The sequence below is a fragment of the Bufo bufo genome, chromosome 2 (assembly GCF_905171765.1).
Source record: "Bufo bufo chromosome 2, aBufBuf1.1, whole genome shotgun sequence".
NCBI classification, from domain to species: Eukaryota; Metazoa; Chordata; class Amphibia; order Anura; family Bufonidae; genus Bufo; species Bufo bufo.
In genome coordinates this window covers 530,301,454-530,326,272 of record NC_053390.1, presented here as the reverse complement: position 1 = coordinate 530,326,272, position 24,819 = coordinate 530,301,454, and the positions used below count along the sequence as shown (strand labels likewise).

General features: G+C 42.6%; 1 protein-coding gene across 1 annotated transcript in view; it reads right to left on the bottom strand.

Annotated features, from left to right (window-relative positions):
- The window catches only part of LOC120990959 (transmembrane protease serine 11D-like), a 65,906-nt gene extending 41,382 nt beyond the window's left edge, over nucleotides 1-24,524 (bottom strand). The window contains exons 1-4 of the mRNA XM_040419850.1: nucleotides 24,323-24,524; nucleotides 13,386-13,528; nucleotides 12,150-12,217; nucleotides 10,500-10,651 (exon numbers count right to left, since the gene is read on the bottom strand). Of these exons, the coding sequence (XP_040275784.1) occupies nucleotides 10,500-10,651; nucleotides 12,150-12,217; nucleotides 13,386-13,528; nucleotides 24,323-24,524 (565 nt within the window). The remainder of the gene's footprint in view (nucleotides 1-10,499; nucleotides 10,652-12,149; nucleotides 12,218-13,385; nucleotides 13,529-24,322) is intronic.
- Nucleotides 24,525-24,819: the final 295 nt, after the last annotated feature.

Here is a 24,819-nt window from a genome sequence, read left to right as displayed (position 1 = left end):
TAATCTGTTAACTAGGGAATTACCACTGGCCTTTGTATCTTAGGAGTGGTGGATATTTAGCTGGTAGTCCCTAGTGTAGAATAAGGCTACTTTCACACCAGCGTTTTTGCTGGCTCCATTATGGATCAGCAAAAATGCTTCCGTCATGATAATACAACCGTCTGCATCCGTTATGAACGGATCCGGTTGTATTATCTTTAAAATAGCCATGACGGATCCGTCTCTAAAACCATTGTAAGTCAATGGGGGAAGAATCAGTTTTCTATTGTGTCAGCAAAAACGGATTCGTCCCTATTTCCTTACATTGTGTGTAAGGAAGGATCCATCTTGCGCCACACCACTTCGCAGACAGAAAACCGCTGCTTGCTGCGGATTGCACTCCGGTATGGGAATGCAACCAAATGGAACGAAATGCATTCTGGTGCACTCCATTTCGATCAGTTAAGTTTTGTCCCCATTGACAATGAATGGGGACAAAACTAAAGCGTTTTCCCCCCGCTATTGAGATCCTATGACGGATCTCAATAGCGGAAAGGGAAAGCGCAAATGTGAAAGTAGCCTAACAGGATCGGGGGCAAGGATAGACTTTCTCTATCCACCTACTGTTAGTCTCAGTCTGCATGAAGTCGCACAGTCCTGACTGTGGCAGGCATCTGAAGCTACACACAGTTTTGAAGGCATTAGGGAACGGATTATTTTTACTGTGCCACATATGAGCAATTAATCTGGCACAAATATCAGTTATACTGCAGCATGAATGACATTTGCGGTGGTGAGATGTCACTCTGAACTTCGCTTGAATCCAATGCATATCTGATAGTATATAACCTAGTGTTCAGTCTGATGTTCCCCTCGCATGGGCCAGTGCAAAATGTATAGTTTATTTCTTTTTGTTTTGGATTGTAGTGCATATCAATAAAGCTTACATATTTGAATATCTAGTCACATCCCAGCATCAGTGAAAGGTGCCTTATACAGTTGCAAGAAAAAGTATGTGAACCCTTTGGAATGATATGGATTTCTGCACAAATTGGTCATAAAATGTGATCTGATCTTCATCTAAGTCACAACAATAGACAATCACAGTCTGCTTAAACTAATAACACACAAAGAATTAAATGTTACCATGTTTTTATTGAACACACCATGTAAACATTCACAGTGCAGGTGGAAAAAGTATGTGAACCCTTGGATTTAACCACTTCAGCCCCCAGTGCTTAAACACCCTTAATGACCAGGCCACTTTTTACACTTCTGACCTACACTACTTTCACCGTTTATTGCTCGGTCATGCAACTTACCACCCAAATTAATTTTACCTCCTTTTCTTCTCACTAATAGAGCTTTCATTTGGTGGTATTTCATTGCTGCTGACATTTTTACTTTTTTTGTTATTAATCGAAATTTAACGATTTTTTTTGCAAAAAAATGACATTTTTCACTTTCAGTTGTAAAATTTTGCAAAAAAAACGATATCCATATATAAATTTTGCTCTAAATTTATTGTTCTACATGTCTTTGATAAAAAAAAAATGTTTGGGTAAAAAAAAAATGGTTTGGGTAAAAGTTATAGCGTTTACAAACTATGGTACAAAAATGTGAATTTCCGCTTTTTGAAGCAGCTCTGACTTTCTGAGCACCTGTCATGTTTCCTGAGGTTCTACAATGCCCAGACAGTACAAACACCCCACAAATGACCCCATTTCGGAAAGTACACACCCTAAGGTATTCGCTGATGGGCATAGTGAGTTCATAGAACTTTTTATTTTTTGTCACAAGTTAGTGGAAAATGATGATTTTTTTTCTTTTTTTTTTTTCTTACAAAGTCTCATATTCCACTAACTTGTGACAAAAAATAAAAACTTCTATGAACTCACTATGCCCATCACGAAATACCTTGGGGTCTCTTCTTTCCAAAATGGGGTCACTTGTGGGGTAGTTATACTGCCCTGGCATTCTAGGGGCCCAAATGTGTGGTAAGGAGTTTGAAATCAAATTCTGTAAAAAATGACCTGTGAAATCCGAAAGGTGCTCTTTGGAATATGGGCCCCTTTGACCACCTAGGCTGCAAAAAAGTGTCACACATCTGGTATCTCCGTACTCAGGAGAAGGTGGGGAATGTGTTTTGGGGTGTCTTTTTACATATACCCATGCTGGGTGAGATAAATATCTTGGTCAAATGCCAACTTTGTATAAAAAAATGGGAAAAGTTGTCTTTTGCCAAGATATTTCTCTCACCCAGCATGGGTATATGTAAAATGACACCCCAAAACACATTCCCCACCTTCTCCTGAGTACGGTAATACCAGATGTGTGACACTTTTTTGCAGCCTAGGTGGGCAAAGGGGCCCATATTCCAAAGAGCACCTTTCGGATTTCACAGGTCATTTTTTACAGAATTTGATTTCAAACTCCTTACCACACATTTGGGCCCCTAGAATGCCAGGGCAGTATAACTACCCCACAAGTGACCCCATTTTGGAAAGAAGAGACCCCAAGGTATTCGCTGATGGGCATAGTGAGTTCATGGAAGTTTTTATTTTTTGTCACAAGTTAGTGGAATATGAGACTTTGTATGGAAAAAAAAAAAATCATCATTTTCCACTAACTTGTGACAAAAAATAAAAAATTCTAGGAACTCGCCATGCCCCTCACGGAATACCTTGGGGTGTCTTCTTTCCAAAATGGGGTCACTTGTGGTGTAGTTATACTGCCCTGGCATTTTCCAGGGGCCCTAATGTGTGGTAAGTAGGTAAATGACCTGTGAAATCCTAAAGGTGCTCTTTGGAATATGGGCCCCTTTGCCCACCTAGGCTGCAAAAAAGTGTCACACATGTGGTATCGCCGTATTCAGGAGAAGTTGGGGAATGTGTTTTGGGGTGTCATTTTACATATACCCATGCTGGGTGAGAGAAATATCTTGGCAAAAGACAACTTTTCCCATTTTTTTATACAAAGTTGGCATTTGACCAAGATATTTCTCTCACCCAGCATGGGTATATGTAAAATGACACCCCAAAACACATTCCCCAACTTCTCCTGAATACAGAGATACCAGATGTGTGACACTTTTTTGCAGCCTAGATGCGCAAAGGTGCCCAAATTCCTTTTAGGAGGGCATTTTTAGACATTTGGATACCAGACTTCTTCTCACGCTTTGGGGCCCCTAGAATGCCAGGGCAGTATAAATACCCCACATGTGACCCCATTTTGGAAAGAAGACACCCCAAGGTATTCAATGAGAGGCATGGCGAGTTCATAGAATTTTTTTTTTTTTTGGTACAAGTTAGCGGAAATTGATATTTTTAATTTTTTTCTCACAAAGTCTCCCGTTCCGCTAACTTAGGACAAAAATTTCAATCTTTCATGGACTCAATATGCCCCTCACGGAATACCTGGGGGTGTCTTCTTTCCGAAATGGGGTCACATGTGGGGTATTTATACTGCCCTGGCATTCTAGGGGCCCTAAAGCGTGAGAAGAAGTCTGGAATATAAATGTCTAAAAAATTTTACGCATTTGGTTTCCGTGAGGGGTATGGTGAGTTCATGTGAGATATTATTTTTTGACACAAGTTAGTGGAATATGAGACTTTGTAAGAAAAAAATAAATAAATTCCGCTAACTTGGGCCAAAAAAATGTCTGAATGGAGCCTTACAGGGGGGTGATCAATGACAGGGGGGGTGATCAATGACAGGGGGGTGATCAGGGAGTCTATATGGGGTGATCAATGACAGGGGGGTGATCAGAGAGTCTATATGGGGTGATCACCACAGTCATTGATCACGCCCCTGTAAGGCTTCATTCAGACGTCCGTATGCGTTTTGCGGATCCGATCCATGTATCAGTGGATCCGTAAAAATCATGCGGACATCTGAATGGAGCTTTACAGGGGGTTGATCAATGACAGGGGTGTAATCAATGACAGGGGGGTGATCAGGGAGTCTATATGGGGTGATAACCACAGTCATTGATCATGCCCCTGTAAGGCTTCATTCAGACGTCCGGATGCGTTTTGCGGATCGGATCCATCTATCAGTGCATCCGTAAAAATCATGCGGACATCTGAATGGAGCTTTACAGGGGGTTGATCAATGACAGGGGTGTAATCAATGACAGGGGGGTGATCAGGGAGTCTATATGGGGTGATCACCACAGTCATTGATCATGCCCCTGTAAGGCTTCATTCAGACGTCCGGATGCGTTTTGCGGATCCGATCTATCTATCAGTGCATCCGTAAAAATCATGCGGACATCTGAATGGAGCTTTACAGGGGGTTGATCAATGACAGGGGTGTAATCAATGACAGGGGGGTGATCAGGGAGTCTATATGGGGTGATAACCACAGTCATTGATCATGCCCCTGTAAGGCTTCATTCAGACGTCCGGATGCGTTTTGCGGATCGGATCCATCTATCAGTGCATCCGTAAAAATCATGCGGACATCTGAATGGAGCTTTACAGGGGGTTGATCAATGACAGGGGTGTAATCAATGACAGGGGGGTGATCAGGGAGTCTATATGGGGTGATCACCACAGTCATTGATCATGCCCCTGTAAGGCTTCATTCAGACGTCCGGATGCGTTTTGCGGATCCGATCCATCTATCAGTGCATCCGTAAAAATCATGCGGACATCTGAATGGAGCTTTACAGGGGGGTGATCAATGACAGGGGGGTAATCAATGACAGGGGGGTGATCAGGGAGTCTATATGGGGTGATCACCACAGTCATTGATCACGCCCCTGTAAGGCTTCATTCAGACGTCCGTATGCGTTTTGCGGATCGGATCCATCTATCAGTGCATCCGTAAAAATCACGCGGACATCTGAATGGAGCTTTACAGGGGGGTAATCAATGACAGGGGGGTGATCAGGGAGTCTATATGGGGTGATCACCACAGTCATTGATCACTCCCCTGTAAGGCTCCATTCAGACGTCCGTATGATTTTTACGGATCCGATCAGTCTATCAGTGGATCCGTAAAAATCATGCGGACATCTGAATGGAGCTTTACAGAGGGGTGATCAATGACAGGGGTGTAATCAATGACAAGGGGGTGATCAGGGAGTCTATATGGGGTGATCACCACAGTCATTGATCACTCCCCTGTAAGGCTGCATTCAGACGTCCGTATGATTTTTACGGATCCGATCAGTCTATCAGTGGATCCGTAAAAATCATGCGGACATCTGAATGGAGCTTTACAGGGGGGTGATCAATGACAGGGGGGTGATCAGGGAGTCTATATGGGGTGATCACCACATTCATTGATCACTCCCCTGTAAGGCTGCATTCAGACGTCCGTATGATTTTTACGGATCCGATCAGTCTATCAGTGGATCCGTAAAAATCATGCGGACATCTGAATGGAGCTTTTCAGGGGGGTGATCAATGACAGGGGGGTAATCAATGACAGGGGGGTGATCAGGGAGTCTATATGGGGTGATCAGGGGTGATCAAGGGTGAATAAGGGGTTAATAAGTGACTGGGGGAGGGTGTAGTGTAGTGGTGCTTGGTGCAACATATTACTGAGCTACCTGTGTCCTCTGGTGGTCGATCCAAACAAAGGGGACCACCAGAGGACCAGGTAGCAGGTATATTAGACGCTGTTATCAAAACAGCGTCTAATATACCTGTTAGGGGTTAAAAAAATCACATCTCCAGCCTGCCAGCGAACGATCGCCGCTGGCAGGCTGGAGATCCACTCGCTTACCTTCCGATCCTGTGAACGCGCGCGCCTGTGTGCGCGCATTCACAGGAAATCTCGCGTCTCGCGAGAGGAAGCACCGGCGCGTCCACCCAGAACAACAGGACCGCCGCAAAGACGCAATCCTGCGTACGGCGGTCCTGGGGTGGTTAATAACTGGTTGAACCTCCTTTGGCAGCAATAACTTCAACCAAACGTTTCCTGCAGTTGCAGATCAGACGTGCACAACGGTCAGGAGTAATTCTTGACCATTCCTCTTTACAGAACTGCTTCAGTTCAGCAATATTCTTGGGATGTCTGGTGTGAATCGCTTTCTTGAGGTCATGCCACAGCATCTCAATCGGGTTGAGGTCAGGACTCTGACTGGGCCACTCCAGAAGGCGTATTTTCTGTTTAAGCCATTCTGTTGTTGATTTACTTCTATGCTTTGGGTCGTTGTCCTGTTGCTACACCCATCTTCTGTTGAGCTTCAGATGGTGGAGAGATGGCCTTAAGTTCTCCTGCAAAATGTCTTGATAAACTTGGGAATTCATTTTTCCTTCGATGATAGCAATCCGTCCAGGCCCTGACGCAGCAAAGCAGCCCCAAACCATGATGCCCCCACCACCATACTTCAGAGTTGGGATGAGGTTTTGATGTTGGTGTGCTGTGCCTCTTTTTTTTCACACATAGTGTTGTGAATTTTTTCCAAACAACTCAACTTTGGTTTCATCTGTCCACAGAATATTTTGCTAGTACTGCTGTGGAACATCCAGGTGCTCTTGTGCAAACAGTAAACGTGCAGCAATGTTTTTTTTGACAGCAGTGGCTTCCTCTGTGGTATCCTCCCATGAAATCCATTCTTGTTTAGTGTTTTACATATCGTAGATTCGCTAACAGGGATGTTAGCATAAGTCTTTAGCTGACACTCTAGGATTCTTCTTCACCTCATTGAGCAGTCTGCGCTGTGCTCTTGCAGTCATCTTTACAGGACGGCCACTCCTAGGGAGAGTAGCAGCAGTGCGGAACTTTCTCCATTTATAGACAATTTGTCTTACCGTGGACTGATGAACAGCAAGGCTTTTGGAGATACTTTTATAACCCTTTCCAGCTTTATGCAAGTTAACAATTCTTAATCGTAGGTCTTCTGAGAGCTAATTTGTGCGAGGCATCATTCACACCAGGCAATGCTTCTTGTGAAAAGCAAACCCAGAACTGGTGTGTGTTTTTTATAGGGCAGGGCAGCTGTAACCAACACCTCCAATCTCATCTCATTGATTGGACTCCAGTTGGCTGACACCTCACTCCAATTAGCTCTTGGAGATGTCATTAGTCTAGGGGTTCACATACTTTTTCCACCTGCACTGTGAATGTTTACATGATGTGTTCAATAAAAACATGGTAACATTTTATTCTTTGTGTGTTATTAGTTTAAGCAGACTGTGCTTGTCTATTGTCGTGACTTAGATAAAGATCAGATTACATTTTATGACCAATTTGTGCAGAAATCCATATCATTCCAAAGTGTTCACATACTTTTTCTTGCAACTGTATACCCAGACACGGACAACATTAGGCTGGGGAAGGATTTGGACATAGGGAAGAATTTGTCCCTAAAGGATAGGCTATGAAGTAACAATGAAGCATCAATTAACTTCTATCTAATGTGTATGAGTGCATCGGTGAAATCATCATCAACCATCATAAAACATCAGCCTTCTATCTAATGTGTATGGCAACTTATTGAATACATCAAGATACAAAATTAATTTGTTTCATAAGTAAACCTTTGCATTCAATAGTTCCTAAAATGTGATACCATTATTTTCCAGCACAAAACTTCTAAATATTTCATAAGATAAAAAGTAGAAGACTGAGGAAATTACTAATTATTTACCATTTTATTGTAGCCTGACTTAATGGAGCTTTTCTAGAGTTTTAGACATTTTGTATAGTTTTCTATGACTATCCCATATTGTAGAATGCTTGATTATCCATCCCCTATTTCTGTGATGAATAATCTCCGGCACTCCAGCTGTGGTAAAACTACAACTTCCAAGATGTACACTGGCTTGGCTGCTCTCAGAACTCCATAGAAATGAATGGAGCATGCTGGAAGTCGTAGTTTCACCACGGCTGGAGTACTGGAGGTTAGCCATCACTGCCCTATTATTTCTAATATATAGGAATTCAACTGTACATTTCCAACAAAATAATTGCATCAAGTTGTCTTATTGAAATACAGTTAAAATCAAAAGTTTGACTTACTGCTGTAAAGAAGATCCTGTGCCAAGTCAGCAGGGATTTCTAAAAGTGAAAACATTAACATGCCACATTTAGCTAAAGATAAAATGGTAGACTTTAAAAAAAAAAATAACCAAAAAAGTGATCTGAAGTTACATTTATTTGTCACCAACATACACTTTTTAGATATTACTCATTAAAGCTGATATACAGTACAGACCAAAAGTTTGGACACACCTTCTCATTCAAAGAGTTTTCTTTATTTTCATGACTATGAAAATTGTAGATTCACACTGAAGGCATCAAAACTATGAATTAACACATGTGGAATTATATACATAACAAACAAGTGTGAAACAACTGAAAATATGTCATATTCTAGGTTCTTCAAAGTAGCCACCTTTTGCTTTGATTACAGCTTTGCACACTCTTGGCATTCTCTTGATGAGCTTCAAGAGGTAGTCCCCTGAAATGGTTTTCCCTTCACAGGTGTGCCCTATCAGGTTTAATAAGTGGGATTTCTTGCCTTAAAAATGGGGTTGGGACCATCAGTTGCGTTGAGGAGAAGTCAGGTGGATACACGCTGATAGTCCTACTGAATAGACTGTTAGAATTTGTATTATGGCAAGAAAAAAGCAGCTAAGTAAAGAAAAACGAGTGGCCATCATTACTTTAAGAAATGAAGGTCAGTCAGACAGCCGAAAAATTGGGAAAACTTTGAAAGTAAGGGCTATTTGACCATAAAGGAGAGTGATGGGGTGCTGCGCCAGATGACCTGGCCTCCACAGTCACCAGACCTGAACCCAATCGAGATGGTTTGGGGTGAGCTGGACCGCAGAGTGAAGGCAAAAGGGCCAACAAGTGCTAAGCATCTCTGGGAACTCCTTCAAGACTGTTGGAAGACCATTTCAGGGGACTACCTCTTGAAGCTCATCAAGAGAATGCCAAGATTGTGCAAAGCAGTAATCAAAGCAAAAGGTGGCTACTTTGAAGAACCTAGATTATGACATATTTTCAGTTGTTTCACACTTGTTTGTTATGTATATAATTCCACATGTGTTAATTCATAGTTTTGATGCCTTCATAGTCATGAAAATAAAGAAAACTCTTTGAATGAGAAGGTGTGTCCAAACTTTTGGTCTGTACTGTACATGGAAAGATTTCGGAAATTATGAGGATAATTTTCCATGTGTAAATTTAGAATATCTTCTTGTACAAATAACAATTACACTGTACCCCAACACCAGAACATCATCCCAACTGTGAACCATGGTGGAGAGAGGATTTAATGGTTTGGTTATAATTGTGACTAAGATAACAACCTGACCACATTTTATTAGTAATTAGTTCAGAAATCCAGGTAATTCCAAAGGGCGGGTTCGCTAACTTTTTACTGGCTTTTTCCACTCTCCTAAACAAGTCAAATACATTGTAAAGGCCACTGCAAGCCACTCATCTATGGCAGGATTATCCTCTCCAGCGCCACCGAGCACAGTCAACAAGATCCCCGGATGAACCTCTATATTTTGAAGGGAAAACGCGTTGGGATGATAATCTTTCTAACTTCTATATAGGATAACCACCATCACCAGTAGGTCCCTCACTTGGACATTTATAGGTTTGTCATACTAAGTTCTGGAACCACAGATATAACATTTGGCAGTCTCCATGATTTGGGAACTTGACAGGTAGGGACAGCACAACAGGGTACAGCCACCGAGAAGTGGGGCCGCCCCTATCTGGGTGATTACTCTGCTTGTAGGCAGGGCGAGTATAGCCTGTAGGGACATTCCCACACTGCCTAAAGCGGACTTGTATATAATCTGCCCTGTATCTTGGAATGAAGACAAGCTGATCTGGCCTGGCTATATAAAGATCCAGTGTGACTCGTCAGGAGAAACAAATCAGACACCTGTCCTGTATCCATTATCCTGCAAGGCGAGACTGTCATGTACTCTGGGACCTGTATTCCTGTTGATGCAGACATTACTTGGTCAACAGTACCGTGAGTAACCACATGGTGGTGATAGATCTATTCCTTGATCTGATTTGATTATATTATAGTTATAGTGGGATTTTAGTAATAAGAATAAATAAATGTTATGTTTTAAGGGGAATTTTTTGGCTCAGTGATTTACATTGTAAAGGAGAATAAATTGAAACTGAACAAATTTCCATTTCTGGTAATTTTATTACCATATAAAATGATTATTATTAAAGCAGTTTTCCAGGGAGAATGTAAAAAAAAAAAAAATAGTCAGAATGTGTTAAAAAATAAATAAAAAATCTATGCTGGACTCCACCGATCCCCTGCCAATTGTTCCAATGCTGCTTTGGTCCCTGCTGCTCCTTACTTCTTGTCCTGGCTTGACATGCTAGATACGCTAGGAAAGACCCACTCACCGCTAAGGCCAGTGACTGGCTGAGCAGGCCTTTAATACTGTTTCCCAGAAAACATCTTTAACATTCATCAGTTACAATCAAATGGTTAAACCTAAACATTCACAATATCACACCTATGTGCTAATTTTTATCAAATCTGTTTTTGCATTTTATTCACTACTCGCCTGTCATTTGAAGTGAACTGTTGTCAATGTTGAAATGTGCCACCGAGGTATTTTCTATGTTTTTAGCGAGTACAGTCTGAGCTGAAATATTTTGCTTCCCATTTATATTAATATGGAATAACAGGACAAATCCAGGTATTACACTTCCAGGGCTGCGAAGAAACAGCAAAATAAACATGAGCATGCAAACACTTATTTATGCAGTAGACGTAAAAGGGGTTGTGGGGGTTCTCTTTCCTAATCCTTAACCCCTTCCTGAAATTGTATTTTCTTATGCCACTATTTAATATTCTATACGATCTAGTGGGAAGCTGCAAAAAATTTGTAAATGAGGGGGAACTGGAAAAAATTATATTATTTTATGGGTTTCGTATCTATGACGTTAAAAATGTAATGTAAATTTTATTCTGCTGGTTAGTACGATTACAGTGATACCACATTTATAAGTTTTTCTCTTTTTCTAATACTTTTAATATACCTATAACTTTTTTATATTTTTATCTTTTTTGGAGGGGGGGCGATCTTTAGTTTTTATTGATACCATATTGGGTTATGTATGACTTTTTTAATAACTTTTTACTAAACTAACTTTTTATTCTTCGGTTACACCGTTCACCCTACAGGATGAATGCTTTTATATTTTATTAGTTTAATGATGCCAATTATGATTATTTGCACAATGGGGGAAGTGGGTGGTTTGAATTTTAATTATTTTTGTTATTTTTAAAACTTTTTTTTTTTAGTCCCCTCAGAGGGGTTGAACAAACAATTGTTAGATCGCTTATACAATAGACTGCAGTGGTTTCTATTAAGCCTGCAGGCAAGACTTAATTTCAACTTGATAATGACACAAGACACCAGAAAGGTATAACAACCGAATGGCCCCTGCAAGCTCATCACAGGGGAAGGGGGGGGGGGGGGGGTTAATCACCAGGAGCATCCCTGTTCTGGTAAATGACTGCTTAGATGTTGTACTAAGAATTGACTACAGCGCCTGAGGGTTTAAAGTTGGGGGACCCTGGAATGATTGAAAGGTCCCAGCAGGACATCAGAGCTGTGAGTATTGCTTGATTTATTTCTTTAACTGATTCTGATCAGACATCTCCAGACATTGGTTTCCTATGTCCATGTGGCTACAATAAAGCATATCTAAAGAACAAGCAAAGGGTCTGTCCCACAAAAAACACTCTACATTTTTGAAAGCAGGACCTGGATTTGAATACTTTTGTAACTGCATATAATTTAGGGTACATTCACACAAACTTTAGCCGTTCATGTCCGTGCTGTGAACCGCAAATTGCGGTTCGCAATGCTCATGCACCGGCCATGTGAATCCTGTATTGCGGTATGGACCCATTCACTTGAATGGGTCCGCGGTCTGCAATATAGGGCAAAAAATAAGCCATGTCCGATCTATTGCAGTGAGGAGGCACGGACCAAAAATCCCACAGAAGCACTTCTTAGTGATTCCATGGGCTTCCAATCAGTGCTTCTGCTCTACACCGCACCGTATTTGGAGGATTATGGACCCATTCATGTCAATGGGTCCGCATCTGTGATATGGGCCAGTGCCCATATACATATATTATATAAAATACACAGTAATAAAATGACATGAAAGTCAAGACAGGGTAATAATACATGATGTACCTTAGGCTAACAACTTGCGATCTGATGTACAGGCTTTTGAGCTCTGAATTTATATAGGCTGCATTAATCTGTAAGCAATACAAGTGAATGTCAAGTTATTACTATCAACAGGTTTGGAAAATAATTAAGATTCAACATAATCATCATTATCATACAGGATATATATATTTTATGCTTCTGCCATGCAGTGAAAATGGAAACTTTTAAGCTATAGTAGTGGTTAAAGGGAACCTGTCACCAGTTTTATGGTGTCCTAACTAAGGGCAACATAAATAAGTGACTGATTCTCTTAGCACAATGCTGGGTCACGTTCTTTAATTGACCCAGTCAATCTGCCAACGTCTTGTATTAAAAAGCTCCAGCTAATAATGATGAGTCCTGAATATTCATGAGCTCCTGACTCTCCCCGCCCACCTGCTGCTGAGTGACAGTTTGTTTCCATATGAACCAGCAGCAGGTGGGCAGGGGAGTGGCTATATCTCTGAATTAAAAAAACGCTGGACTCAATGACATCACGCTGGACTCAAATCAGCTCATTAGCATGCGGCATGCGGCATCTTTGTGTGTATATTATGAGGTAACCATCTGTCACACCAGTAAGTGAATACATCTAAGGTACTTTTAAGTAGTTAATGATTGTATATAATTAGTTAGATTATAATCAAATATCCACATGACAGGTTCCCTTTTAAGTATTGACACAAAACCCAGTATAAGACATCCAGATTATTTGGCGCCTCCACTGACTAGAGCATTTACATATGAAATTAATTTGTTATATTTTAAATCTTATGTACTTATATGATCATTTATCAGATCGACGGGGGTCCAACTGCTGGCACCCCTGCCGATCAGCTGTTTGAATGGAACAAGCAGTTGTATTTGCCCTACATTGCCACTACAAGGAAAACAGTGTGCAGGTTAACTTTGAAGAGGATGCAGCGATTGCACGAGCGCCGCGACCCCTTAAAACAACGGATTGACAGGAGTACCTGCTGATCTGATATTGATGACCTATCCTGAAGATCTTATCACTGCACAACCCCATTAATGGGAATGAGCTGAAATACCAGGCACGGATCATGGCTAAGAGGGGTGTGCTGTTTCTGGGAAAAAGCAGACCCCTTTTCTAATCCTGGACAACCACATTAAGCAAGAAAACAAGGAAAGGATCCATTTATAGATACAGCTGTGTGCACTGTGGAATGACATTAAAGGAAAATCAAAATGACTTACAAACTCTTCAATCTGAACAGCCAATGCCTGGAATTCAAGGCTGCTGCTATGAAGATATTGATTTGTATAGTTGAAATTTAGGATCCTAAAAGAGCCGTTGTAGTAAACGTAGCTGGTGTTCAGCAGCACCTCATCGGTTGTACCTATAAAAAATAAGATTATATTGTTACGTTTTTAATCAAATACTCTCAGCGCCACAGCTTTTGCCAAAATACACTGAAATTCCACACAGTGAGGGTCCATTCACACATCCGCAATTTCGTTCCGCAATTGCGGACCCATTCATTTCTATGGGGCAGCACGATGTGCTGCCCGGATCCGGAATTGCGGATCCGCACTTCGGGGTCGGCAATTCCGATCCCGAACAATATAGAACATGTCCTATTCTTGTCCGCAATTGCGGACAAGATTAGGCATTTTCCATTAAGTGCCGGCGATGTGCGGTCCGCAAAATGCGGAACGTACATCGCCGATGTCCATGTTTTGCGGATCCATGGATCCGCAAAACACACACGGATGTGTGAATGGAACCTGAGTATTATTATGAATTGACATTCTGAATATTAGGGCTCATGCACACGACAGTATTTTGCGTTCAGTATACTGGCCGTTTTTTTAGTTCAGTATGGGGTACATATACTGAACTATTCATTTCAATGGTTCAGCAAAAAAAACTGAAGTGTCTCCGTGTGCATTCCGTTTCAGTATTTCCGTATTTCCGTACTGTGAAAAGATAGAACATGTCAATGGGTCCGCAAAAAAAACAGAACACATACGGGAATGCATCCGTATGTCTTCCGTATCCGTTCCGTTTTTACTGAATCATCTAATGAAAATGTTATGCCCAGCACAATTTTTTCTATGTAATTACTGTATACTGTATATGGCATACGGAAAAACAGAAACAAAAAAATGGAAAAACGGATCCGTAAAAAACGGACTGCAAAACACTGAAAAAGCCATACGGTCATGTGCATGAGCCCTTATATGTATGCTTGATAGCCGTGGTGGACATGACAAGATTCAAACTATTACCACTACTATGACTAATTATTTTAGATTTTTTTTGGACAACATGACCCTTAACACCTTTCATTTTTTTAACAGTTTGCTGCATATCATGAACTAATAAAAATACTTCAAACTTTGTAGTTTACACATAATTCACAAAACCCATTAAGAACCTTTGTAAATACAATGCATAAGTCGTTTTGTACTGATGCTGTGTTTTTGGAACCAGTCATCATCATGTGGACAAACAGACATCTAATGACTTGGTGATCGGTGGCACATTTATACAGGTCAGTTATTGGGAACAAGAGTTTATACAAATGCTTATCTCCGATAATTTTCCCGATCCTCATTCCATGTTAAAGGGCTTTGAAGGGATTGTCTCACGAAAAATATTCAGCATTTTTCAAACCAGCACCTGGATCTGAATACTTTTGTAATTGTATGTAATAAAAAATTTAGTATAGGTTAAAGTTAGGTTAAAAAAATAATAATACTCACCTCATCCACTTGCTCCCGCCTTGATTGAAGAAAACCCACCAAAGAACCTGCGGCTAGCCTGATGACATCACCACGTAATCACACAGAGCGCGCGATATCATCACTCCCAGCGTGATCACATGGTGACATGATCACGCTCGCCGCAGGTCCTTTGGTGGGTTTTCTTCAAGCAAGATGGGAGCGGACAGCCTCTCCACGAGCAAGTGGATGAGGTGAGTATATATTTTTTTTCAGCCACCATTTTAGGAAAAATTGATTCGTTACCACGAAGCCCAAGGAAATTCAGCCATCACTGATCTCTATGGAAATGACAGACATAGCAGAGCTGGAGAGGGTTCAGAGAAGGGCAACTATAGTAATAGCTGGAATGGGTGGACTACAGTACCCTGAAAGATTATCAAAATTAGGGTTAATCACTTGAGAAAAAAGACGACTGAGGGGAGATTTAATTACTATGTATAAATATATCAGGGGTCAGTACAGAGATCTATCCCATCATCTATTTATCCCTGTGACTGTGACGAGGGGACATCCTCTGTGTCTGGAGGAAAGAAGGTTTGTACACAAACATAGAAGAGGATTCTTTAAGGTAAGTGTAGTGAGACTATGGATATCACGGTCGGCGTGACTATCACATACGTGACGCAGAGGGAGGGAACAAGGAAGGCCCTGCCCAAGTGAGAGGGAAGGTGGCGACCCCTGACTCACCTAGCGGCTGGCACCTGGCTGCCCTGACGTCCCTAGACGGGTTCCTCACCCGTACGCCGATCACGTGCCTAAAGCCCTGGCTTTCCCTAAGCTGAGCCCTAGATAGTGAACAGGGCGGTGGGAACACTAGTCCGCACCACTAGCTCTAAAGGAAAACACCAAGGGAAGGACAGACAATACAAACTCAACATATAATCCCAGGTGGGCGACAACAGGAGACAACAAGAAGCCCAACAGGGATCCGGAGGGTAGCACTCTGGAACGACAACCAGGATTCACAACTCCAGTGGGTCAGTATAGATGTCCAGGCAGGAAGCTCTATAACTGGCAACTAGAGAAGAGTGAGGGGAGAATATAAGGAGGTTGGGAGTGGCAGACAAGAAACAGCTGAGGAGGAGAAGCTACGGATCCCTGATTGAGACAAAAAGGATAGCAAGGCAAACACAGAAAACAATCACTAAGAAACAACGTGATCTATAGATATAGAGCGCGCAGCAACCCGCTGCGACCTCCTGACCCCGGGTATAACGGAGTCAGACGTGGCTCTTGATACCCTCGTGACAGTACCCCCCCTTTCACGAGGGGCCTCCGGACACTCAGGACCAGGTCTCTCCGGATGAGAGGCATGGAAAGCCTGAATTAACCTGTTGGCGTTTACCTCTGACGCTGGAACCCACATTCTTTCCTCGGGACCGTAACCCCTCCAATGCACCAGATACTGAAGAGAGCGGCGGACCCGACGAGAATCAACAATTCTGGCTATTTGAAACTCCAGATTACCATCCACAATAACAGGAGGAGGTGGAAGCGGTGATGGTTCTAGAGGTGGAACATACTTCTTGAGTAACGATTTATGGAAGACGTTATGGATCTTAAAAGTCTGAGGTAGCTCCAGGCGAAAAGCCACAGGGTTAATGACGGCTACTATTTTATAAGGACCAATGAACCTAGGGCCCAGTTTCCAAGAGGGAACCTTCAACTTAATATTCCTAGTAGACAACCACACATAGTCATTCACCCCTAGGTCCGGACCTGGCGACCGTTTCTTATCGGCCATGCATTTATATTTACCACTCATCTTTTTCAAGTTAACTTGCACCTTCTGCCATACCGAAGAAAGAGATGAAGAAAACCTTTCCTCTTCGGGAACCCCAGAAGACCCCCCCTCTTTGAAAGTACAAAATTGGGGATGAAAACCGTATGCACCAAGGAATGGTGACTTGCCAGTGGACTCCTGATAATGATTATTTATGGCAAACTCAGCTAACGGTAAATATGATGACCACAACTCTTGGTTTTCAGACACAAAACACCTTAAATATGTTTCTAGGTTTTGGTTGGTACGCTCAGTCTGTCCATTCGACTGAGGATGGAAAGCTGAGGAAAAGGACAAGTGTACCCCCGAACGGGAACAAAAAGCTTTCCAAAACTTAGAAATAAACTGGGTTCCCCGATCCGAAACCACATCGGAAGGGACCCCGTGAAGCTTCACGATTTCACTGATAAACACCTGAGCAAGAGTTTTAGCATTAGGAAGTGCGGGTAGCGCAATAAAGTGTACCATTTTGCTAAACCTGTCTACTACTACCAAAATAACTGTTTTACCCGCAGACAACGGTAAGTCAGTGATGAAATCCATTGACAGATGTGTCCATGGCCTATTGGGGATAAAAAGAGGCAATAAAGACCCTGCTGGACGTGTATGAGAGACTTTCGCGCGTGCACAAGTAGAGCAAGTAGACACGAAATCCATTACATCCTGACGCAACCTTGGCCACCAAAAACGACGAGATAATAGCTCCAAGGTTGCTTTACTACCCGGGTGCCCAGCAAGTGCCGAATTATGATGTTCTTTTAATAATTCAAGACGCAGGTTTAACGGTACAAACAATTTCTCTGAGGGGCAAGAGGCCGGGGCGTCCCCCTGGGCCTCTAACACCTTTCCCTCTAGAACAGAGTGTACAGCAGAGACAACCACTCCTCTTTGTAAAATAGGTACCGGATCACTAGCATTACCCCCTCCAGGGAAACTACGAGATAACGCGTCTGCCTTGGTATTTTTTGCCCCAGGACGATAGGTGATTACAAAGTTAAATCTGGTAAAGAATAGCGACCACCTAGCTTGTCTAGGGGTGAGACGCTTAGCCGATTCTAGGTACAGAAGGTTTTTGTGATCCGTAATCACCGTGACGGGGTGGATTGCTCCCTCTAAGAAGTGACGCCACTCTTCAAGCGCCAGCTTAATCGCCAACAGTTCCCTATTTCCAACATCATAGTTCTTCTCTGCAGAAGATAATTTTTTGGAAAAGAAAGCGCAAGGGCGCCATTTGCCAGGAGACGGACCCTGAGACAATACAGCCCCCACTCCCACCTCTGACGCATCTACCTCAACAATAAAAGGCTGGGAGACATCAGGTTGAATTAGAACAGGTGCCGAGGTAATCCTCTCTTTTAGAGAGGAAAATGCATTTTTAGCGGCGTCAGACCATTTAGAAAAATCAGTCCCCTTCCTAGTCATGTCGGTAAGGGGTTTAACGATCACTGAATCATTTTTAATGAACTTTCTATAGAAATTTGCGAAACCCAAAAACCGTTGTAGGGCTTTAAGGTTCTCAGGAAGATCCCAATCTAAAATTGCCTGGACCTTCCCAGGATCCATACGGAAACCTGAAGCAGATAATAGATATCCCAGGAACTGTATTTCCTGAACGGCGAAGACACATTTTTCAATTTTCGCATATAATTTATTCGTCCGTAGGACCTGCAGTACTTGCCTGACATGCACCTCATGTGTTTTCAGATCAGCCGAATAAATTAAGATATCATCTAGGTATATGACTACAAACCTGCCGATGAGATGACTAAAAATATCATTAACGAAATGTTGGAAGACAGCGGGGGCATTGGTCAGACCGAAAGGCATAACTAGATTTTCATAATGCCCCTCAGGGGTGTTAAAAGCTGTCTTCCACTCATCCCCTTCCCTGATACGAATCAGATTGTAGGCCCCCCTAAGATCAAGTTTGGAGAACCACCTAGCACCCGCAATCTGATTAAAAAGGTCAGGAATGAGAGGAAGAGGGTATGGGTCTCGGATGGTTATCTGGTTTAGCTCACGGAAATCTAGGCAAGGACGCAGGCCCCCATCTTTCTTTTTAACAAAGAAAAACCCTGCAGCCACGGGTGAAGAAGAGGGTCTGATGTGTCCCTTAGCCAGACTCTCGGAGATATAATCTTTCATGGCTTGTCTCTCGGGACCCGAAAGATTATACAACCTGGACTTGGGTAATTTTGCACCGGGAATCAGGTTAACCGGGCAATCATAAGGACGATGAGGTGGTAGCTTCTGACAACCCTTTTCAGAAAAAACGTCCTCAAAGTCCGAAATAAATGTAGGTAGGGAAGCTATGGAGGCGATTAAGCAATTGTTATTTAAGCAATTCTCTCTGCAATGCTCACTCCACTCCAATATCTCCCTGGCCTGCCAATCCACCACTGGATTGTGCGCTACCAACCAGGGAAGACCCAATACCACAGGAGAGGGAAGGCCCTCCAGAACGTAACATGAAAGACACTCATTATGGTGGTCCCCTACCCGAAGGTGTAAATTATGAACAATGTGGGTGAGGTTTCTCTGAGACAGAGGAGCCGAATCTATAGCGAATACGGGAATAGGTCTCTGCAGCGTACAGAGAGACAAACCCATAGTGCGGGCAAAATGGGCATCTATCAAATTTACCCCTGCTCCACTGTCTAGAAAAAAAGAAATAGACTCCGTCTTAACACCAAAAACAATAACCGCTGGTAACACAAATTGAGATGTTCGTATGGAGGAAACGTATACCCCCCGGCTGACATCCTCCGCACAGCCTGGGGTTAGTAGTTTTCCGACGGTCTTTTGTTTTTGAGAAAGGAGGGACAGACATTAATGAAATGACCCTTCCCCCCACAGAAAAAACAAGCCCCCCCCCCTACGGCGAACCTCAGGAGGACGGACCTGACGAGAAGTTCCGCCTAGCTGCATAGGCTCATCTAAGTCAGTACAGACTAATTGTTGCTTGGGAGAGGTAACCAATTGCTCAGGAATTTTCGATCTCTCCCTAAGACGCCTATCTATTCTGATAGAGAGGGACATAACAGCATCAAGGGAAAGGGGGGTCTCATATAGCGCCAGTGCATCCTTAACCCTTTCAGATAACCCAGAGCAGAACTGACTCCTGAGAGCCGGGTCGTTCCACTGAGTATCCGTAGCCCACCTACGGAACTCTGAGCAATATTCCTCTGCTGACCGATCTCCCTGTAGGAGTCTCCGTAACTTCGACTCAGCCAGGGCGACTCGGTCAGGGTCATCATATATGAGACCCAAAGCCCCAAAAAATCCCTCCACTGACCGGAGAGCCTGGGAACCAGGGGGTAACGAGAACGCCCAGGATTGTGGGTCCCCCTGAAGCAGGGAAATGACAATCCCTACCCGCTGTTCTTCATTACCTGAGGAGTAAGGGCGCAACTTAAAGTATAATTTGCAGGCCTCACGGAACGTCGCAAATTTGTCCCTTCCCCCAGAAAATCTGTCAGGAAGAACAACCTTGGGTTCTGTAACTACCTGGTTACCCATAGCAACCGCTGGGGGTGCGGTCTGCTGCATTTGCTGCTGTTGTTGGAGGACAGACGACTTCAATCCTGCCACCTCCAAAGACAGGCCTTGAAGCTGTTTTGCCAAGGCAGCAATAGGATCCATATTGGATTCTAAGTAGAGAAAAAAAAAAAAAAATAATAATATTATTTTTTATTTTATTTTTTTTCTCAAAAAGTAAAGGCCAGTTATAATATCACGGTCGGCGTGACTATCACATACGTGACACAGAGGGAGGGAACAAGGAAGGCCCTGCCCAAGTGAGAGGGAAGGTGGCGACCCCTGACTCACCTAGCGGCTGGCACCTGGCTGCCCTGACGTCCCTAGACGGGTTCCTCACCCGTACGCCGATCACGTGCCTAAAGCCCTGGCTTTCCCTAAGCTGAGCCCTAGATAGTGAACAGGGCGGTGGGAACACTAGTCCGCACCACTAGCTCTAAAGGAAAACACCAAGGGAAGGACAGACAATACAAACTCAACATATAATCCCAGGTGGGCGACAACAGGAGACAACAAGAAGCCCAACAGGGATCCAGAGGGTAGCACTCTGGAACGACAACCAGGATTCACAACTCCAGTGGGTCAGTATAGATGTCCAGGCAGGAAGCTCTATAACTGGCAACTAGAGAAGAGTGAGGGGAGAATATAAGGAGGTTGGGAGTGGCAGACAAGAAACAGCTGAGGAGGAGAAGCTACGGATCCCTGATTGAGACAAAAAGGATAGCAAGGCAAACACAGAAAACAATCACTAAGAAACAACGTGATCTTTAGATATAGAGCGCGCAGCAACCCGCTGCGACCTCCTGACCCCGGGTATAACGGAGTCAGACGTGGCTCTTGATACCCTCGTGACAATGGAACTCTCTGCCTGAGGAGGTGGTGATGGTAAGTTCACTAAAAGAGTTCAAGCTGGGCCTGGATGTATTTCTGGAGCGTAATAATATTACAGGCTATAGCTACTAGAGAGGGGTTGTTGATCCAGGGAGTTATTCTGATTGCCTGATTGGAGTCGGGAAGGAATTGTTTCCCCTTTAAATGGGGAAAATTGGCTTCTACCTCACAGGGGTTTTTAGCCTTCCTCTTGAACTATGCAGGACAACAGGCCGAACTGGATGGACCTATTCTTTATTTAGCCTTACAAACTATATTACTATATTAACCCCTTCAAGACAGGACAGTTTTGGAAACAATATTTTCAAATTTCCTCTTCGTCTTCATTCCAAGGGTCTAACTTAGATTTTTAATGGCACCATTTAATGTTTGAAACAATTTACTCTGAAACTGTACAAAAAGTATTTGTGGGGTGTAAGAATTAGTTTAACAAATCAGTTCATGTTATTAGCAAGAGTTCTTAACCTGTAAAGAGCTGCCCCCATAGGTGAAGAAGCACCCACCTGCCTGATGATTGGCAGGACCGGACATCCCGCCAGGCCCTGACAATCTCATGCCTGCGACTCTGCTGTGAGTAATAGCGCAAGTCGAAAGGCTCTGCTTTCGCTACTGGAGAAGCAGCTGCGCATGCGCTGCCACACTTCCAGGTAGCAGTGCATGAATAGTTGCTGCTCCCAAAGCAGAAGCAGAGCCTCTCCGCTTGTGCTATTACTCACAGCAGAGTCGCAGGCATGAGATTGTCAGGGACTGGCGAGATGTCCGGTCCTGCCAATCAGAGCTCAGCTTTCATTTTTGAGGGGTTTAAGAAATGAGAGCTGAACTCTCATGGGTTGCTATGGGCGATAAAACAGTGTTACTATTAGGGCTCATTCAGACAGCCGTATGTTTTTTGCGAATCCGATTTTTTGCTGTTACATCAGCATATCTGCAATTTACACTGAAGTATAGCACATGTTTTATTTGTTTTGCGGAGTGCTGTCCGCATCTTTTGGGGCCCTATAGAAGTGAATGGGTCCTAATCCGAAACATTGTGGTCCAAATGCGGAAAGCAGCATATGGCCGTCTGAATGAGCCCTTAGTTTGTATCAATACAGTGCTTTACAATGAAGAAAGGTGAATATTTCTTACCGCGCATCAAAATGATTACAACTGCAGCAATCACAGCTCCGATAACGGCCAATAGTATTGTAATGCTGACAGCAGCTATTACTATCTTCCTCTGACGTCCAGGCAATTTCATTGGTAGACCAAATTAATGTTATCTAAAATAAAAAAATAAAAATAAATTGTGAAATAGAAAATTCATAGTAGAGCAATACATTTTAGACTCTTTTGTGAATGGAACAGGTTTACACTCCAACATCAAGAAACTTTACTGTACAAATCTGATCGCCACAATCGGCTGTTTAAAGGGATGCGGCACTTGGGTAAGCACTGCGGCCTCTTAACTGTTTGCTAGGCACAGTGCCATACATTTTGTGGTGGCTATGGTAGTGCAGCTTTCTGCAGCTCGGTATAATTCTAGTGAATGGGACAGAACTACATGTAGAACAGCACACAGCCATTACAGAAAGTATGGCACTGTGCCTGGTAATGAAGAAGCCGCAACGCTTGCCAGTTGCCAGCAGCATTTCAGTTCTCCTGATTAGGTCCCATATCGATACCCTTCTCAAAAGCAAAATATTTTAACCCTTTTGCGACATTCACTGTACACGTATGGCGGATGTCAGGGGCTGAAAGATGATGTTTTCTGAGGAGCAGCATAGCAGGTGATAAACAACCACGCCAGGTGATTACAAATAGCTTCAATCCAGGACATTCAACCCCTCAGATGTCATGGTCAGTAGCAACAATGGAATCTGGGGGCATCTGAGCGTTTATTCAGAGGCATGTGATTCCCTCTGACCCCCAGTGTCTCACCCCTCATCGAAATAGTGTGGAGCCAATTGGTTGTCATGTCTGCCTGGGGCCTGGAGAACATGTCAGAATTCCCATACACTGCAATACTATAGTTCCAAAAGTCTAAAAAATTCTAATCACTCCCCTCTCATGTTAAAAAGTTATAGATTGGTTGTGCACACCTCATATGAAGTATAACATATGTATCAGAACTTGTGTAAGTACTAAATATTTATTGTACATAAATTAAAAAAGAGGTTGTATAAAAACACTTAATAGCTGAGCAATGTGTCAACAGAACATCTTCATATTTGATACCCGTGGTAGAGGTTCAATCCCAAGCGTGATTTTTGATATAATATATATATATATATATATATATATATATATATATATATTAATATTATAAAGAAATATAGAAATACAATAAAAATATAAATAAATATCAAAATAAAAATAATGATAATAGTAGTTGCAAGTGAGTATGTGTAGTTCACACTATCGCCAAAAATCAAAAATTGTAGCCTGCAAAAGAAGGGTTAAGCAGTAAATCCCCTAGATTTTGTGTATAAAGTGAAATAACTCATTAAAAATGCAATAAAAAATGTAAATGTCAAAATATGAGCAGCTATATAGTGTAATCGCAGTGGAGAAATAATAAACCGCAATGGGAGTATGGTTCCTATGGTGAACTGTGCTCAGCGATTCTGCAGTTGGGCACACTACACCATAATGAATAGTTGCATTCGATCCAACAATAACAGCATCCTCAAGAAAGCACCATATAAGAGAGGATATATCAAACTGAATAACCGCAATAGTCAATGAAGGGAATGATGGTCGACCGTTATGCGGCAGTGAGTCAACTGTAGTTAGTTATACTGTATTGGACATTGTTGTGTCCAACAGTATCCTAAATTTTGATCCAACAGTACTGTTAGTAAAAAAAGATATAGTTCCTCCAAAAAGACAGCACTAATAAGAAAACCGCACTGTGGTATGCAGAGGATAATTCATTCAACAGGTCTGTCCAGCTTTGTTATAGTCTCAATATATTGAGGTTAATTGCTTCCAGATAGGTTACTATGCATCTTCCTTCGAGATATATTACAATTGTATCAATGTGTCAGAACTTGCCACCTGCCGTGTCCCTTAAGTATAGGTGCCGTTGTATGGTCCTATGCTCTCAGTCTATAGACCAGCTTCTTAATTCACCTAAAGGTTGATTATTATGTCTGCTACTCAGTTAGTTGACTCCGATCATAGGTTCTGATATAGACGGCTTGATAGTTACACTCTGTTTGTAACAGCAGGCTGATGTTGTTTGTCTCTGTCACCGCGGCGTCCCACGTGCTCACGGAGGCAGCGGTGCTTGTACCTTTCGGAGTGTCTTTGTAATGTAGAGTAGCTGCAGAGCCCGAAGATGCCGAAGATGCCGGTATTTTGAACAGTTTACGGTCACTCATATTTTCAGACAGTAATGTTGATTGAACCATCTTACTTTATTATTCTGATACTTTTGACAGAAGCATGGATGTGGACGCTAAATGCGTAAGGGAGATAGCAGTGCTGGTAGAACAGCCTGACTGCTATTTCTCGTCAGCAAAGAGCATACCACATCATTGTCGAGTTCATAGAAATCCGAAGATTTCGAGGTCGGCATTAAGTCCATTGGGGAGGAGGGTGCCCAGTTCATAAATTCTTTTGGATTCAAGTCTGGACATTCTAAATATTCTGAATATTGAACCTGCGGGATCCTAATTATGATGTGTTTTATAATGTTTAGATAGA